Consider the following 18880-nt stretch of genomic DNA (forward strand, 5'->3'; position numbering starts at 1 on the left):
GGGAGTTTGAGGTCCGTTTGAGGCGTTCGTCTGAGTCCAAAAAACATGACCGGACAGTGATCGGGCAGCCCGCCCGGGCGTATGAGGCGGCTTTGAGAGGTCCGGCTGTAGATGCTCTTATACCCCTCTTCCTAACCGTATCCACACGTACTTGTTCGTCCAATCCTAGTCGAGGTATTGCATAGTGTATACCACAGTAATAATTGATCAAATGACCCTTGAGTTGGTCCTCCCACTTGGCAGTTGGGAATGAGGGAGGTGCTCAAGTTGCTGCTTCCTTTTTTCTGAACACAGTACAGACACAAACGCTCATATACACGCGTATGCACTCACCCGTATGAACGCACACATGCACACCCTACCCCTATGAGCACTTCCGAAAGAATGGGCCGGCATGTCATCTTGAAATTTACGAAGTCACCGTAGGCACCTTATCGTCGACGGGAACGCCTCCTCCCACTGAATGTGCATTGCCGGAAATCCTAAAATAAATCCAGGAATAAATGCACGCACAAGGATTTGAACCTTGGTGGGCTGGGAATACCACAGTCCCTCTAACCATCCAACCACAGGTTGGTTTGCCAAGTTGCTGCTTCCTGTAACCTTGTATCCTGTACTACATGTACCCATCTTCGTCACGCGCATGCGTCCAGGAGCACCAACACACACACGCCCCTTTTTCGGGGGGGGGGGGGGGGGGGGGGGTGAGGTTTTATCTTCTTTGTCCCGGCTCCCATCCTTCAGAAACTCACAAACAAAGGGGTCGTCCACGCCGTCGAGCTAGACTAGGCTAAGCTAAGCTAGAGACCTAGCTAGAGCGAGGAAGGGAGATGAAGCTCCTCCTTGGGGCGGCGCTCACGCTGCCGCTGCTGCTTCTCACGGCGGCTGCCCATGCTCAGCGGTCCCCGAGGACCCATCTGGGCGACGGTACCGTCCTTCTCCTCAACCCCAAGGCTCCAATCCTCAGCTCGTTCCTCAGCTCTGATAGCATCTTGCTTGAATCGACCAGCCAATTTCTTGCTTCATTTTCTTCATGGTGCCATTTTTCTGTTGTCGGAACTGTCGATTATCGCCTTTGTTTTGCCACGTCTGATGATCAATTGCTGCCTCTGAGCAAATCTGGCCGGGGAACGCCGCTTAGTTTTGCCTCCTGGTTTTCACTTCTTCATCCCTAATTTCCCACCACCACCACCTTGTGACCATGAATGGGCGCAAGATCTTGTCGTTCCAAGAAACTAGCTTCTTCGTTCGACCCCGGCGTTTTAGTGGACTTGCTACGAACTTGTCGTAATTGTCAACTTGTTGTATTTATGAACTTGTCGTCATTTTTGTGCCATAGCTCTCAGGAAAGTATAGCGCCACCGACCCCAACGCCGTGGTATGAAGTACGGCGCTCCTAAACAAGGCACTATGAACTTGTAACAGCCCCAACCCAATAGCCCTATATGAGGACCTGTTTATTATTTGCGTTATAGTTTTGGAAGCGTATGCAATGTGTCTTTTCTTTTTCTCTTATGCATGTCAACCTTGTGTTTCACTTCAACTTCACATCTTGTTTACTTTCAGCAAGTCATTGTCCAACTTCCCAATATTCTAAACCCAACTCTCAACTCTCTTTAAATTTCTTCTTTTATCTTGAGTGACATTTTCACTTCCTCCTTAATTGTTCCAGTTTTGCCCATAAATCACACTTATTGTATTGGGTTTCCATCTAAAATTTCAACCCATTTGAAGTTCATTTGATGGATTTCAAAATTCAGAAATATTAAATTAATTTCAACTTGTTTGAATACGGTGTACCTTCATGCACCTGTCCCAATTTTTTTGAACAGTTTGAAATGCTTACCATATGTTTCACATGGTAACTGTCCCAATTATTAACCACAAAATAAGCCAACCAAGTTTCACCTTTCCATGTCGTATAGAAAGAAAAGAAGCCGTCCAAGACAGACACTCATAACACTCGAAAAATCAAATGAGGATGATAGGGCATGTACAATGATTCTATCTTAATAGTGACACGTAGGATAAATGTTGAGGCGAGGAAGAGGTAAATCATAAGAGAAGATATGCCCTTATTAGTCGAGAGATGATGTCTTAGCAAAATATGTCTCATCATAATTTTAGGGATATCCAGGTATCAAAGATAAGACTAGAGATAACCAATTATACATTATTTTTTATTACCTTCTGCTTACATGACGAACTTAACATACACTGTCTTATCAACTACTCCCTCCGTCCCATAATGTAAGACTTTTTTGACTCCTCGCAAAAAAAAGACGCTTTTGACACTATATTAGAGTCAAAAAACGTCTTAAATTATAGGACGGAGGGAGTATAGTATTGTGCATGCCTCTAAGTCAAAATCAAAAGGAAATAAACAAAGGGTGAGACCTCTTCCTGTTATGCGGCGCGCGCACGCGGGGCTGAAGGAGTTTTGCTACATCTAGGATGAAGTGTCAAAGCTGTCCGCCTCCGTCCAGCTTGGCAGCTTCCTCGCGTACGTCGCAACCGCCGCATGTGGATCGCCATCTCGATCGCGCGTCGCATTCGCATCGCATCGCATGCGGGGGTGGCGGCTGGCGTAGGGCGGTCGCGGAGCACCCATCCAACTCCAATCCGACACACCCCTTTCCCTAACCGGAGCCACACGTGTAACGTGTTCATCGAATCGAGGCACTGCATACTAAAGCCCTGTTCGGATTCACTCGGCTCCAAGGCTGCGACTCCCGGAGCGGAGGGAGCGGCAGTGGAATCCTACGGAGTGGCTCGGAACCAGCTCCTAGCACGGAGCGGAGTTTTGAAACTGGCGAGATACCGAACAGGCCTTAAGACTAGTCATAGTGGGAGTAACTTCGGTAGTAACACCGAGTCCAACTCAGCAAATTTGCTTATGTGGCAATGAGTTAATGAGGAGAGATGTAGTACTAGTAACTTAGCTAGTTACTGTAACATCACATGTCCCAATGCAATATGAGTCTATAACCTAATAAATGAAGCTTTGCATGTTATCACACTTATGTTATTACCCACTATTGTGGCTAGTCTAATAATAATTATAATTCTCTAATTGACCAAGTGGCCCTTCAACCAAAACTTTGATAAAAAATTAGTCGTCCCACTTGGCAACTGGGAACGAAGGAGATGATCAAGGAAGTTGCTGCTTCCCGTTACCAACCCTGTACTGGTTGGCTGTGCGCCTGTACTACCTGGCAGTGGCAGGCTACATGTACCCATCACCGTCGTCTGTACGTACATACATGCGCATGCGTCCAGGTCCAGGGGCACCAACGCACGCACACCTGTCCCTTTCCGGGTGAGGTTTTTATCTTCTTTGTCCCGGCTCCCATCCTTCACAAGTCACAAACAAAGGGGGCCGTCGACGTCGTCGAGCTAAGCTAGAGACGTAGAGCGAGCGAGGGAGGGAGATGAGGCGGGGGAGCCAGCCCCTCCATGGCCACGGCGCCGCGCTCGCGCTCGCGCTGCTGCTTCTCGCGGCGGCCGCCCATGCTCAGCGGACCCTGAGGACCCATGCGGGCGACGGTAAGCACGCCTTCTTCCGTCCTTCTCCTCAACCCCAAGGCTCACGCTGCTCTTCGTTCATGAACTCTGATCGCATCTTGCTTGAATTGACCAGCCAGTTTCTTGCTTCATTTTCTTCATCGTGCCCTTTTGCTGTCGTCGGAACCATCGATTATCGCCTCTTTCTTGCTCTGTCTGATGATCAACTGCTGCCGCTGAGCAAATCCCGCCGGGAAACACTGCCGAGTTTCCCTCCTGGTTTCCGCTTCTTCATCCCTAATTTCCCACCACCACCACCTTGCGACCATGAATGGGCGCAAGATCTTGCCGTCACAACAAACTAGCATGTTCGTTCGGGCGTCTCGGTCAAAAAAGTCAATCGCCGCACCTCGATGCCCGTGTTTCATTTCGGCGTTTGACTTTGGCTGGCCCGCACAGAAAAGTCAGAAACCATGTCCGGTCTCGCCTGCCTGGTTTTGCCCCCACTCCCTGGCCGTCGGATCCGCATCGGACGGCCAACCGACCACGTGGGCGTTCCTTTTCTGTCTTTTTGACCCGGTTTTTTGTTCTCGCATGCAGCGGCGGCGCTGAACGCGGTGTTCGCCAAGCTCGGCCAGAAGGCGTCGTCCTCATGGAACATCAGCGGCAACCTCTGCACCGGCGCCGCCACGGACGACACCGACATCGACAACGACCCCAACTTCAACCCGGCCATCAAGTGCCTCTGCTCCACCGGCAACGCCTCCGTCTGCCGCATCACAAGGCTGTAAGTGCCCGCCGCGCCCAGCCTGCTCGATGAAATGCCTACCGCGCCAATAGCTGATGGGACGCTCGTCAATGCAGGAAAATATACGCCTTGGACGCGGTCGGCCCGATACCAGAAGAGCTGTGGAACCTCACCAGCCTCACCAATTTGTATGCCCTCTCAACTTTCAAACGTGAAATGGTCTCTAGGACAAAGCACTATGTTCGAGGGGCCGGCAGAGTTGGCTGTTTGCCGGTTAACTCTGCCACCCAACTTTTGCCCAAGTTTACACATTCTAGCTTTTTGCCATTGCCCTCATAGATGATCGCTACATAATTTCAGTTAATGGTTACCAATATTTTCTAGTATGTTTTTTAGCATCCCTGATTCCATTGGAACCGCCCACAATATCGATTATATATACTTATAGTGGCAATGATTTCTTGAGCTCTGCTGTGCTAACGTGAAAAAGGCATTCTGTATAATATGCCAATTTCACTAAATTCAATTATTTCTTGTATCTGTTTGATGTTGTTTCAGGAATTTAGCACAAAATTACTTAACAGGGCCTATACCATCGTTCATTGAGAAGCTGGATCAGATGCAGTACTTGTACGATTCGGAACTCAAAACATGATTACATCAAATAAATAGATTTGTTTCTTGTCATTTAATCTAACACTTCCTCTCTTGAATATATTAGGAGTTTGGGCATCAATGCGTTATCTGGACCTCTACCAAAGGAGCTCGGGAACCTTACGAATCTTGTATCACTGTAAGAAATATACCTTTAGTAATTTATTTATTTCATCATACAACTGTATCGTGTCTTTAATCAATAGAACAATAAATATCAATTGGTTGCCACCGACCTCAAGTTTGCAAGATTCAATAAAGGACTCTGAAATTGTTAGTGAGATCTTTATTCGTTGTCTATTCTTGACATCTTGTACCGAGGACGAGGACTTAGTTAAACTCGGGTTGAAGGGTAGCTATGCTGATAACTTCCATACTTCTTAGAATATAGATTATAGTTGTCAGGTTCACTTGTCTAACCTGGAATTCTTGGTGTACTTTTAGGGGCATTGGCTCAAACAAATTTAATGGCTCACTACCTTCGGAGTTGGGAAACCTGGCCAAACTTGAACAAATGTATGCATTTACTGAATTCTGGGCATTCCTTTTTTCCTTCTGCCAAGCGATTTTTTTGGGGGGTTGGGCTAGTGTCATCTCAATGTCTAATTTGTGCTGTTTTTGTATTTATCACTTACAGGTACATCGACAGTGCTGGCCTTAGTGGCCCACTACCAGCGTCACTTTCCAGCCTTACGAAAATGAAAATATTGTATGCCTATAATTGATATGTTGTTGACATTATAGTGTTTCACACCATCTCATCTTATTGTACTTTTCTGCTTTTTGCTTAGGTGGGCATCAGATAATGATTTTACTGGCCAGATACCAGATTATATTGGGAGCTGGAGTTTAACAGAGCTGTAAGATTGCTAGTGATCTCAGTTATAGCAATTCTCTAAAAATATAAAAACACTGCAAGTAATATGAATACGTTTACACAATTCCAAAGAATATTTGTTTCTTCGGGAAGTTTTCAGAGAATATTTGTGCAGTTTGCTTAGATTACCTACAAGGCTACAAGCCAAGCTTTAGTTTGTGAAAAACATAAATTGGTGTGGAAGTGGGAGAGTCATTTCAAATAGTTAAAGCTTAGATGAGTGCTAGTTTCAGATAAGGTGATGAGTAAGCATTGAATCACTTTGAATACTCTATCGTCTCTCCAGAAGTAAGTTGTACTTCTAGCTAAATATGTTCACATTCTTTTGTTTTCCAAAGAATAGAGATGTCCTTTCTTTCACTACTTGGTTACTGAATCCGTCAATAAATGGTCCTTGAAGTGACTAACTAGAACCATGACATTGTAGGAGGTTTCAAGGCAATTCTTTCGAAGGTCCGATTCCAGCTACTCTTTCCAATCTTGCCCAATTGACAAGCTTGTAAGTGCCTACTGCCGGTGATAAGAGCTAAATGTCATTCTTAAATGTCAAGGTTGCAGCAGGGACAGTTAATAATCTACTTCTATGGTGCAGACGAATCGGTGATATATTAAATGGGAGTTCTTCTTCACTGGCATTCGTCAATAACATGACATCTTTGAGCACCTTGTATGCATAACTTGTTATTCACTTAGTGGGTCAGATTACAGTCCCAATTTGATGTAACTCGAGAGGTTCGTCAATCCTAAAACATGCAACATGTTTTTCTCTTTTTGCAGGGTTTTGAGGAACTGCAGGATATCTGATAAGCTTTCATCGATTGACTTTTCAAAGTTGACGAGTTTAGACTTACTGTAAGCATTTTATTTCCATAATACACTACAGCCAAATTCCTTCCGTGCAAGATACTTAAATGCATCACTATAGATTATACATTGGCTGATGACATCCTTCGTTTTCGCTTCTTTTTTTGTTTACAGGGATTTGAGTTTCAACAATATCACAGGCCAAGTACCACAAACCTTGTTGAATCTGAACTCACTAAAGTTCTTGTATGGACTATCTTGACTTGCAAAGCATATTTCTATGAAATGAAGGCTTTCATCATTCTTGTAGCTAATGTTTATAAATTTTGTTGTGACTAGATTTCTTGGGAATAATAGCCTTTCAGGGAATCTCCCAAGCTCAATAGGATCTTCGCTTAAAAATTTGTATGTAATGTGGTTAATGTTATTTACACAATAAATAAGGAAGGTGTTTATTTAATCTCTAATGGTGCTTTCATATTTTTATTTTGTATAGAGATTTTTCTTACAACCAGCTCTCAGGAACTGTTCCTTCTTGGGCTAAAGATTCACAATTGTAAGTTCCAAATTCTGAAACTTCCCTTTTTTGCTCAACCAAATATAGCCCAATTAAGGGCACGTTTGGTCTAGGTTAGGCACCTGAGCTTACTTGCTAGGTTTATAGTGTACAGGTGAAAAATGCTAGAATCATATTTGATAAATCTGAAAGGCTGTTTTGGTGTATTTATCGTACAAGTATTTATAAAAAAAATTAAGACGCCTATTGCTCATACTGTGTGTGAAAGGACTAAGGAGACATTAGTCTTACAGTCTAGCTCAAAATTTATGCATAAGTTAACTTTTCTTATTTAAACTATTGCAAAGAAGCCCTAATATGCTATGAAGTACGAACAATGCATTCTGATTTTTTGCCTAATTTCCTTCTACTTAGGAATCTGGTGACAAATAATTTCGTGGCTGATAGTTCCAGCAACAGGTTCGGCCATATTTCAATATGTCCTCAACATCTTAAGTATAATTAGTAGATTCTTTTGGCTTTTATTTTGGGTTCAAAGTGTCACTCTGTTACATTTGCAGTGTCTTACCTACGGGGTGGGGGTGCCTTCAGCGTAATACACCATGTTTTCTTGGTTTGCCACAGTGTGAGACTACTGCCTTTTGAAAATTTAAGCATATGCCTACTTGAGGAACTATAAACCTGCTACTGCAGCTTTACTAAACTAGTACCGGTATTAAATGATTTAATCTTCCTGCAGCTTCTTCATTTGCTGTGGACTCTGGTAGTAGGCGACCCGTATCAGGCTCAGATAATTCTTTCTACGAATCTGATGATGCAAGTCTTGGACCTGCGTCATTTTATGTTACAGGAGCACAAACATGGGGTGTTAGCAATGTTGGAAGGTTCATGGATGCACAAAATGGCAGTTATATAATCTACAGTTCACGCCAGTTTCTGAATACACTCGATACAGAACTGTTCCGGAATGCAAGGATGTCACCGTCATCCTTAAGATACTTTGGTATTGGACTTGAAAATGGAAACTATACAGTTACACTACAATTTGCAGAGTTTGACTTCCCAGACGGTCAGTCTTGGAAGAGCACAGGGAGAAGGGTTTTCGATATATATGTTCAGGTAGGTTCCTGTCCCCTTATAAGTGATAACCAATACTATTAGCTTATAACCTGCCCAATATTATTTTATTCTTGATTTTGTTGGTATAGGGTGTGCGTAAAGAACAGAACTTTGACATAAGGAAGACGGCAGGCGGGAAATCTTACACTGCTGTTAGGAAGCAGTACATTGTTCCTGTCACGAAGAACTTTCTTGAGATTCATCTCTTCTGGGCTGGCAAGGGCACTTGCTGCATTCCTACTCAAGGCTACTACGGGCCTGCGATCTCAGCTTTGAGTGCAACACCAAGTACTTTCCTTGACTTGAAATAATGGTTTTAATACTGACTACCATATATTCTCCAGATTAACTTGGCAGAAATACATACTAAGTTATGCTGAATGTAATTCTGTGCAGCTTGAAATAATAGCAAAGGGAAATACTAGAGCGTCAATACGAAACTGAGGGTTGATCTGTACATATTTCATTTAGTCCTTGATGTACTCATAACTGTTATAGAAGTTCTAATTATTAATTTGTTATATGTTCAGTACCATGGAATGTGGAAACACATCTAGTCAGGCTTTGCTACTACTGTATTACCATGGAATTTGGATATTATTTGTCGAAATAAATGAGAGGCTTCATAGAAATATTAATTTGTCTATTGCCACTACTGTATTACCTATTACATTTGTTAGACATTCACAAGAGAACTAGTAAGTCAAATATACTAAACAAATTACGCAGGGATGCTAGTTTTGGAGTTAAATTTCAGTAACAAAATTTTAGAGAAGTGAAATATCTCATACATGTATCACCTGACATTTAAGATGTAATACACCAACCAGTTTGCACATAGTCGGACCTTTCATTTAACTTCACTTAAAATATACTGACTGTTGACATCACATGTTTCTAACAAGTGAACTTTTTATCAGATTTCACCCCTACAGTGCGTAATGCTGCGGCAAAGAAGAATGGTAGTAAAACAGGCGTGATTGTCGGAGTTATAGTTGGTCTAGCAGTTTTAGGATTGGTAGCATTTGCCGCGATCTTTTTTTGGAGGCAGAAAAAGAGAAAACTATCATTGGAGCAAGAAGGTATGGGATATACTAGGACCACATTGTATTGGATTCTAACTGAGCAAAGGAGTAGTCGAAGTAAGCTTATTGTATCTTTTGTGATGTCTTGCAGAGCTCTACAGTATTGTGGGAAGACCTAATGTCCTCAGTTATGGTGAGCTGAGGTCAGCTACTGATAATTTCAGTCCTGATAACCTTCTTGGTCAAGGAGGATATGGGTCGGTTTATAAGGTTGGTTCATCCCATACATTCAGTCTTGAATTTTCTGTAAAGTTTTCGTTCTGGAAGTAACTTTAGATAAGCTAGTAATACACGTAAACATCAGAAGACAGACCTGCTTACACAGATTATTTCTTGTATCTCAATTTCTTCACATACTTGTCAATAACTTTCAAAAATGAAGAGGGGGTGTTTATTTCAGCGATCTGGAGCAAATTATGTTTGGCAGTGCGACACCTGAAACTTTCATTGCTGAAAAATGTCGCCTTTTTGCAGGGAAAGTTAACTGATGGTAGGTTCGTGGCAGTGAAGCAGCTGTCTGAAAAATCTCATCAGGGAAAAAGGGAATTTGCAACGGAAATAGAAACTATATCTCGAGTGCAACACCGTAATCTGGTGAAGCTGTATGGTTGCTGCCTTGAGGGCAATAAGCCACTGCTGGTTTATGAGTACCTGGAGAATGGAAGCCTGGACCATGCTCTGTTTGGTACAACTTCTTTTGATTGATGGAGCTACTTATCTGCAGATTCACGCTTAGTATAAACAACTAAAAACTTAAACCTACATTTGCAGGCAAAGGGAAGTCAAGCCTAGACTGGCCAACGCGTTTTGAGATATGCTTAGGCGTTGCAAGAGGTCTTTCCTATCTTCATGAAGAATCTAGCATCCGTGTTGTGCACAGGGACATCAAGGCCAGCAATATCTTACTTGATGCCAATCTCAATCCTAAGATCTCGGATTTCGGGCTCGCCAAACTTTATGATGACCAGAAGACACACGTGAGCACGAAGGTTGCTGGTACATTGTAAGTGCATTTCCACCTTGCCGACCTCTATGTTTACGTAGTATTTTCATATGTATGCTGATGTCGTTTGTTGTCTCTTTGAAGTGGTTATCTTGCACCTGAGTATGCCATGAGAGGCCATATGACAGAGAAGATCGACGTGTTTGCATTCGGCGTTGTGGTATTGGAGACTTTAGCTGGGAGACCCAACTACAGTACAAAGGACGAGAACAAGGTTTATATTTTCGAATGGGTAAGCTCCTGCAACAAGTAAAAAGAAATGATTCCCCTGAATAAAGCACCATTAAATCAAGTTAACCCCAGCGTACCATCTGAATGTTTTCAGGTGTGGGAACTGTACGAGGACAACCGCGCGCTGGACGTGGTGGACCCGAGGCTGGAAGAGTTCGACAGCGAGGAGGTGCTCCGGGCCATCAAGGTGGCGCTGCTCTGCACCCAGGGCTCGCCCCACCAGCGCCCCCCCATGTCGAGGGTGGTGGCGATGCTGACGGGCGACGTCGAGGCGCCCGACGTGGTGACCAAGCCCAGCTACATCACGGAGTGGCAGATCAAGGGCGGCAACACCACCTACATGAGCACCGATGTCAGCGGGCAGTCAAGCTCTGCGCCAAGGCCCCATTCGTCGACGTCCCAAACCTCCTCGCCGTTCCTGAGCTCCGTCATCGATGAAGGCCGCTGATACAATTCGACCGGTTGATGTCGATCGACCTCTTGTGGTACAGATTTGCTGAGAAGGCATGCTTTTCACGGATGAGTACAGTAGGTGTATGTAGGATGAGTATTGAGTAGCAGGTAAAGTTGTATGTGTAGTTCGTGTGTAGGTGAAGCTCTGAATTCTTTGGTCTGCTTGAACGCGCGTACGATTTGCAATAATTTTGGGCTTGGACTTTGAAGTTTCGAAGTCCGAGGAAGGTTCGTGGCCTCTTCTTGCCCACGTGCTTGCTTGAGAAGAATCAAGAATGTCTGTCCGGTCGTCGCGATATTGGACTTTTGCGATTTCCTTTATGACAGCGCATTTTTTTTCTGGCTTTTAGACTGGACCATAAGCAGGTGATCCATGGCTACTTGGTTTCAGATTCGCTTGGTCTCTTGACTCTTTTTCCAGGAAACGTGGGTAGCTATAAAGCTGAACACCAGGCACATCAGTGACGCAGGGGTGATGACGTTGCTCCGTCAACATTTTCCTACAACTTTGTCCGGTGGAAGAAAATTATATACTTCTTGTTTCAGATATCATCTTGAATCTTGACCGTTGATTCTTGGCGGAGAGATGTGCTCAAAGTCATATCAGCGCATTAAGGTGGTTGCTTCGGCCTTAGGCATTGGCTGGTTCATTGCATTTGGGTGTTGAGTAACATGTCTGGATCGGCTTGATAAAGTTGAAGGTCATTATGTTATTTAAAAACCATGTGGTCATTTTAAATTAGCAACTACTCCCTCCGTTCCAAAATAGATGACTCAACTTTGTACTAACTTTGTACTAAAGTTAGTACAAAGTTGAGTCATCTATTTTGGAACGGAGGGAGTAGGTAGCATTTTAAAACTGGACAAGTTGAGTGCTACATCACCCTGGTTAATGTTGATGCTTTCTTTGACTTGAACCTATTAACATGGTAAGATCCATGCATGATGTTCAGGCATCAGGCCAAGGTTGGCACACCACAACCAAAGAGAGAGGGACCGACCACGCTAGCAAACTAAGCTCCTTATTAATTACCCTCGACACTGATGTGAATACACACCTAACGAGAAGATGTTACTACTACTTGTTAGCCGCCTTCCAATCCTACGAAATGCCCCAACTGCCACCATATTCACTTAACTTAATAAAAGAGTTAATACCACTATTCATACATAAACTTGTAGGGGTGGGAACAGTTTCATACAAAAACTAAAAAACCCCACAAAACTAGCCCTCCAACTTGTCTGCTGTAACAAATTCATACAAAACAACTGTGGATGCGACATTTGGCATGCCACGCTGGATTTTGGCCTGCGCCTTTAATTTTACAAAAGCCCCCTCGCACTCTGTGTATTTTACAAAAAGCCCCCGCCCTCTCTCTCTGCATCGATTCCCCATTCATAAATCCCTAGCCGTCGCCCTCCCCTTTGCCGTCGCCCTCCCCTTTGCCGTCGCCCTTGTCCGCCGCCAGCCGTCTCCGCCTTCCCCTCCGACGCCAGCCGTCTCCGCCTTCCCTTCCGACGCCAGCCGTCTCCCCCCTCCGTCGGCAGCCGTCTCGGTCGCCCTGTCGAGATGAGCGGGAAGCAGCAGGCAGGACGCCGTGGAGCAGGGGCGTCGTCATCCTCAAGCCACCCTCTCCCGCTCAATGGATGTGACCTCGCCGGTGCCGACATGACGAAGGACGGCGAGCCTTGGGCGAAAATCACCGGAGAGGTGCGCTACATGGATGTCGATTTCTGCAAGGTGCGTGTCCCCCTTCCCCTCGCCGATTTGGTTCGGATGCCCATGAATTTGGGCTTTCCTGATGAGTGCGAGCTTTCTGATGCTAACATTTGATTTGATGGCCATGGTAGGGGACTGAAAACCTACCTGAATTTGACTGGAGTATACCTCTATCCTCTCCTGATGCTGCTTTCAATGGCAGTGACAAAAGTGACCATTGTTGCCACTTACTGAACCCTGCGAGAAGAGTTTGCTCTGATGGATATGACTATGGTCGTAGATTTCTTGTTTGTCCTCGTGAGGTTAGTCAAGTGCCCAACTTTTGTTTAAAAAAGTGTGTTGTTTATCTGACCATTGTTATATGTTCATCTGACCATTGTTGTACTGAACAAATTGGTGTGTTTTGCAGGGTTATGATACATGTGCTTATCTGAAGTGGGTGGACAAAGAATGGCAGGGGAGACCTAGGCAGGTGATTGGCAAACTTGCTGAAGAGAATGTGGCTCTTCAGAAATTTGTGTTTGACAAGGATGCTGAAATTATGAGGCTGAAGGAAGAAAGGAAGGCCATGATCATGAAGCACCAGAAGGAGATCAGAACTAGGGATAGGAGGGAAATTTGGTTAGCCTGTTTGGTCTGCTGCTCTGCACTGTTGTATGGTGTTGTAGCACTAGTGATAAGAGGTTTTGTGTAGCACTAGTGATGTTAGAGGTGAAACTATTTGTTATCAGTTGCTACTTGTACTGATTATATGAAATCAGTGGCTACCTATTATCTATGTTCAGTGTTGTAAACATTCCAAACTGGAATCAGTGGCTTGAAATGAAATCAGTGGCTATGTTCAGTGTTCTGTTTACTTCACTGAAAATTCTATTATTTGACATGAAATCAGTGGCTTGTTTACTTAACTGAAATCAATGATTCTCTTATTTGACATGAAAATTCAGTTAAATTAAGCAAAATTCAGTTAACTTAAGCAAAATTCAGTTAACTTAACAGTGCAAATTTCAGTTAAGTTAACCATTTGGAAGGGGACCAGGGATCTTCAGGTAGTACAACTTGGCATATTTGGCACAAAGTGAGCACCTAGTACATTCTATTTTAGGATGTGTGCACATGGGCACAACATAAGCAGACAACCTGGGCACATGCAAATTAACAGCAGATCAACATGGGCACATTCAGTTCAACAGCAGATCAACATGGGCACATGCAGTTCAACAGCAGATCAACACTAGATTGCCAAAGATACAGCAGTTCAACATCGACTGCTCAAAATAGATAACTTATATGCCAACATATAGATCAGCAGACCTAACTACTCTTCTGCATCTTCACCTCTTCTGCATCTTCTTCAGTTCTTGAGCTGCTGCAGGCGGATGGAGCGGCGCACCTTCTTCACCTCTTTCTTCAGAGGCGCCTTCTTCTTGTTTTGCTCTGGCTCCTTCACCTCTTCTTCTTGTTCAACCTTCACCTCTTCTGGCAGGAGCTCGACGTCCGGCAGGAGCTCGACGTCGATGGGCATGTTTCTGCCACCCTCAACGGCGACCGGCGCAACGAGCACAACCTCGTCCGCATCTGTGTCGTCGTCACTGATGACAACAGTCTCTTTCAGGTCGTCGTCAGAGGCGTAGTCCGCAGGGTTGACTGGAGCAGGCAGCGCGAGCACGACGCCGACGATGTTCGCAGGGTCGTCGTCGAGGGGGACCGGGGCCAGAGAGGTGGTGGAGCGGTACATCCACCACCTAGCTCGCTGGTACGGATCCATGCTAAGCGTGCCCTCACGCATTGCCCAGACGAGGAACATCGGCGGCGGCACTTTGCAGCCTGTGGGGAAGGCACGGGCGTTCTCGCCGTCCGTCAGCTGCTTGGCCAACCCGCGCGCATGCATGAGCATCATCTTCGGGGTGGTGAACCAGGTGCAGACCTCTCGAATCTGCGCGCGGAACAACTGGTCGTTGCCGGCCAGATCCTCCAGTGCGAGCTTCCAGCCCTCGATGTTCGCCATGGCGGCGGTGGCCGGCGGTGGTGAGTGGGGAGAGGAGGCGATGCGGTAGGTGTGTGGGAAGTGGTGAGTGGGGAGTGGTGGGCGGAGCGGTGGGTGGGCGGAGCGGTGGATTTATTGATGCGGCGACTGGGAACGTGAACCGTCCACAGTGGGAGTTGGCGACTGCAAGAGTAGAAGTAAGTTTCTGCATCTACAACTAACAAGCTCCTACTCTTACCGTACTGGCATTGCACCCTACTTCTCTACCCACAGGTCCTGGGTTCAAGACCCAGGCCAAACAATTTTTTGTTTATTTTTTTAATTGTGGGATTTCACCAAATTCAGTTCAGCAAATGCCTCCAAGTTTAGTACATTCAGCAAATGCACATTCAGTACATTCAGACATTTTTCATGTAATGCACAAACAACTCAAATGTGCTGGTATTCAAAACTCAGATGTTTTTAATTCTTCAGTACATGGCCATGAAGTTCACTACATGTCTAACTGTCATTGCAACAGAAAATTGGTATTACATGAAAAATGTTAGCATCAATTTCAGATATGAACTTCTACAGTTTAGCATGAAGTTCATTGATGAACTAAACAGACATCTAAATGTCAACCCCAGGTGCATTCTGAGAAACTGGAATTTCTTCAGTTAAGTTGAGATTAGGTATTGGCTCCCCCCTTGCTCCATCTTCACCAAACATGAGCCTGTATGCTGGATAAGAGCTAGCTTCCCTCCTGTCTCTTCTCCCAGCCACTCCTCTGCCTCTTGCTCTACTCCCAGAAGATCCTCTTCTCTCTGGAGTGCCAGATCTCACTGTCTTTCCTTTCTTCCTTCCTCTTCCTCCAGTTGCACTTGACCCTGGCTCATCTGGATGTGGTACTGCTGCAGCTTTCTTCCTTCCTCTTCCTCTTCCCCTCACACTTGTTGTGGCTGTGGTTGTGGTTCTTCTGGGAGGGATAGAATCCCTAGCTTGCACCACAAAAGCAGACTCTTCAGGAAGTGGCCCAGGAGGATTCCAAGTGCTCACATATGCCCTTTCCTATGCAGGATCACAAAATGTCAGGAAGATACAAAATGAGAAAAGGAAATGCAGATACAAATTCAGAGAAAAACAGTTAACTGAAAATGAAAGACAGTAATATTAAAGGTGCACCTCCTGGCCTATGGTGTAGACCATACTGCTTCTGTCATTCATAGGATCAAGCCTAGGATCAAGTCTTGTTGGCATAATATCCTGTAGTCAGAAAACAATTCATGTTAGTAACATAAATGAACTTAAATGCAGTTAACTGAAATCACTGTTCAAAGTCCAAATTCAGAGAAAAACAGTTAACTGAAATCACTGATTTAACCTGCAGAATTGAAGGATCTTCTACTTCATCATCATCTTCTAATTGAGCTTCCTGTTGCCTCATAAACTTGGCATGTCCTCTCTTGTTGTGGTCAGCACTGCCACACACTGAGCAATGCATGGCCACTCCTTTTTTGTTGATGTAAACAGTTCCATCTTTCTTCTTCTTCTCTTCTGGTGTCTTTCTCCTGTTCTTTGCTGGCCTGCCCATTTTCTTTGTGAAGACTGGAGGGTGGATGGGAATGCCATTCATCTTTTCCCAGCTTTTCCTGTCCCTCATAGGCATGATGTTGTGCCCATATGCCTTTAGATAATTTTCTATGCTATAGCACTTGTGAACCAATGTTTCAGGGTCAATCCTATCAGCTCTACAACAAGCAATCACATGATTGCAAGGGATGCCATCCAATTGAATTTTTTTGCAATCACAAGTTCTTGCTGGAATATCCACAACATACTTGTTGTTGCCTGATTCAACACCATAAATTCCAAGTCCTGAATGTGTTGGAAAGCAGTTACCTGAGTACTCTGCATTTTTGTCCAGTTTCTTCCTAATCTTGGGGCAGATAAGTCCAGTCCACTTTTCTGAAGCTTCTTTGTACTTTTTGTCATGCCTCACAGTAATTTTATGTGTTATGCATTCTAGCATTGATATAACACACAATTCTCTTGCATCCAAGATGTAGCTGCAAGAGATATATAGTAAAGTTTTGTCAGAACTAACTGAAGTTTTATGTGTTAAACATAACATAACTTGTTTGCTAGAAAAGTGAACTAACTGAAGTTTACCTGTTGTACACCTCTGACATGTTGTTCAGCAAAATGTCACACTTGGGGAAATCTCTGAAGTATGCTTTCACCCACTGGTTGGGGGGCTTGCCATCCAACCAATTATATGCCTCCAAGTTCTGTGCCCTAAGCTTCTCTCTGTTCAAGGTCCACTTGTCCACATTAGTTGACCTAGCAATGGCCCACAACATATTCTTCAGTGTTTCTCCTTTGAACTTCTGGTGGAAGTTTTGATAAAGATGTCTAACACAGAATCTGTGTTCTGCATCTGGCCATATCTTCTCAACAGCATTGATCAAACCCTGCAAAATTAGTTCATAAACATGTAAGACAACAGCACCATATGGAAATATGCAACAGCAGCATGTTTGGACAAATGGAACACACCTTTTGCTTGTCACTCATTATAGTGAAAGGGGAGGTGTTAATGATGTTTAAATCATTCTTCAAAGTGGTGAGAAACCATTCCCAAGAGTAAGTTGACTCCACCTCCACCATCCCCATTGCAATTGGAAATATGCAATCATTGGGATCAATCCCAACAGCTGTAAGCAACACACCCTTGTATTTGCTCTTCAGGTGACAGCCATCAACAAATAGAATTGGCCTGCACCCCCTCAGGAAACCTCTCTTGCAGGCATCATAGGACCAATATAGTGAAGATAGGTGATCTTTTGGAAGCAGATCACCTATTTCCTTCACTTTGGTTGTGCAAACAATGAATTTGCTCCCTGGATTACTTCTCCTCAGTTCTTGTCCATAGTCCCACAACAGGCTGTATTGTGCTTTCTCATCACCATGTATGATCTTAAGTGCAGCACTCCTGGCCCTGCCAAGCTTCATTCTCACTGGATTAAGCTTGAACTTTTGCTGAACTTTTCTTCCAAATGTACCCAAGTCCATGCTCTTGTTGTCTCTGAACTCATCCATAAATATCTCAGTCAGGTACTTCACTGTCAAGCACTTGGAATCCCATGTTTTCTGACAGGTGTGCTCTCCATTGTACTCTCTGATGACAATGCTTCCTGTTCTATTGTCTCTAGATGCTTTCAACCTCCAAGGGCAATCAGGTTGACACACACCAATGAATCTCTCTGCCTCATTTCTAGCTTTGATGATTTTCACTCTGTTTTTGACTGTGTATGCAGTGACTGCTTCCCTTAGCTCTTTCATATCTCCAAATACTTGCCCAACCCTAAAGATTGGGTTGCTCATGTCCATTTCTGCATTGAATGTTCTGAATGTATATTTCAACTTCTCCAACTCATCTTTTGACAGGTTGAGCTCATCATCATCTAGTGGATCTTCCTCCTCAAATATCTCTTCCTCTTCTTCATTGTTGTCATTCAATGATTTGTCCACATTCTGAGCAAACAAATCATCATCTCCATCTTCACAATCATAGTCACTCTCATAAAAGTCTGAGTCAGTTTCATTCAACTCTCCTTCTCCATCATTGTTTTCAACTGCATTATCTGCATTGTCTGCATCTGCATCATGATCTGACTCTGCATCCTCTCCTTCCATTGCATTCTCTGCATCATGATCTGCCACTGCATCCTCTCCTTCCTCTGCATTCTCTGCATCATGATCTGCATCCTCTCCTTGTTCTTCATCCTCATTTCCATCTGCAGTTGGGCATCCCTTTAGTATGATTTCAGGATATAATGTCTGAATCTTGTTCTCCTCATCAACTAACAAATCCAATGTCTTGGCTTCTCTGCTGGACCTCACCATAGCAGCTATAACATCTGGATTGTCCACACATAGCAGGCCATCACCATAGTCTTTATCTGGCAAAATCCAGTACACCTTGATTTGAGGGTCTGTAGGGTCATAGTCCATCCTTGACAAGCAATACTTGATCATCCCCAGTGACCATGTGTCTGAATGACAGTAGTCAAAAGCTTCATGACTGCACCCAATGTAAGAGAACTTCAATTCTCCACCTATGCATTCCCCCAAGAAAATTCCATTGTGCTCAAACTCCACTGAGAAAAACTGGCTAGCTTCTCCATTTGTCACTG

General features: G+C 44.3%; 2 protein-coding genes across 3 annotated transcripts; both read left to right on the top strand.

Annotated features, from left to right (window-relative positions):
• The first annotated feature begins 751 nt into the window (after positions 1–751).
• Positions 752–11385, top strand: LOC123046423 (probable LRR receptor-like serine/threonine-protein kinase At1g56130). 2 transcript variants are annotated; one of them, XM_044469791.1, is made up of 24 exons: positions 752–927; positions 4105–4291; positions 4369–4440; positions 4811–4882; positions 4974–5045; positions 5351–5422; positions 5544–5615; positions 5698–5766; positions 6211–6282; positions 6376–6450; positions 6561–6635; positions 6762–6833; positions 6927–6992; positions 7084–7143; positions 7519–7563; positions 7665–7729; positions 7844–8223; positions 8313–8511; positions 9144–9305; positions 9400–9518; positions 9783–9993; positions 10080–10311; positions 10396–10543; positions 10637–11385. In XM_044469791.1, exons 1-24 carry the CDS (start codon positions 831–833, stop codon positions 10988–10990), a joined length of 3048 nt encoding a protein of 1015 aa, XP_044325726.1. In that variant the 5' UTR covers positions 752–830; the 3' UTR covers positions 10991–11385. The 2 variants fall into 2 exon arrangements, with proteins under 2 accessions (XP_044325726.1, XP_044325725.1); XM_044469790.1 differs by lacking the exon at positions 752–927 and adding an exon at positions 3289–3546.
• Positions 11386–12565: 1180 nt separating this feature from the next.
• Positions 12566–13627, top strand: LOC123039342 (uncharacterized). The gene is made up of 4 exons (XM_044462548.1): positions 12566–12736; positions 12847–13017; positions 13125–13336; positions 13477–13627. Exons 1-4 carry the CDS (start codon positions 12566–12568, stop codon positions 13625–13627), a joined length of 705 nt encoding a protein of 234 aa, XP_044318483.1.
• Positions 13628–18880: the final 5253 nt, after the last annotated feature.

This window comes from Triticum aestivum, chromosome 2B (genome assembly GCF_018294505.1).
Source record: "Triticum aestivum cultivar Chinese Spring chromosome 2B, IWGSC CS RefSeq v2.1, whole genome shotgun sequence".
In the NCBI taxonomy this organism is placed as follows: domain Eukaryota; kingdom Viridiplantae; phylum Streptophyta; class Magnoliopsida; order Poales; family Poaceae; genus Triticum; species Triticum aestivum.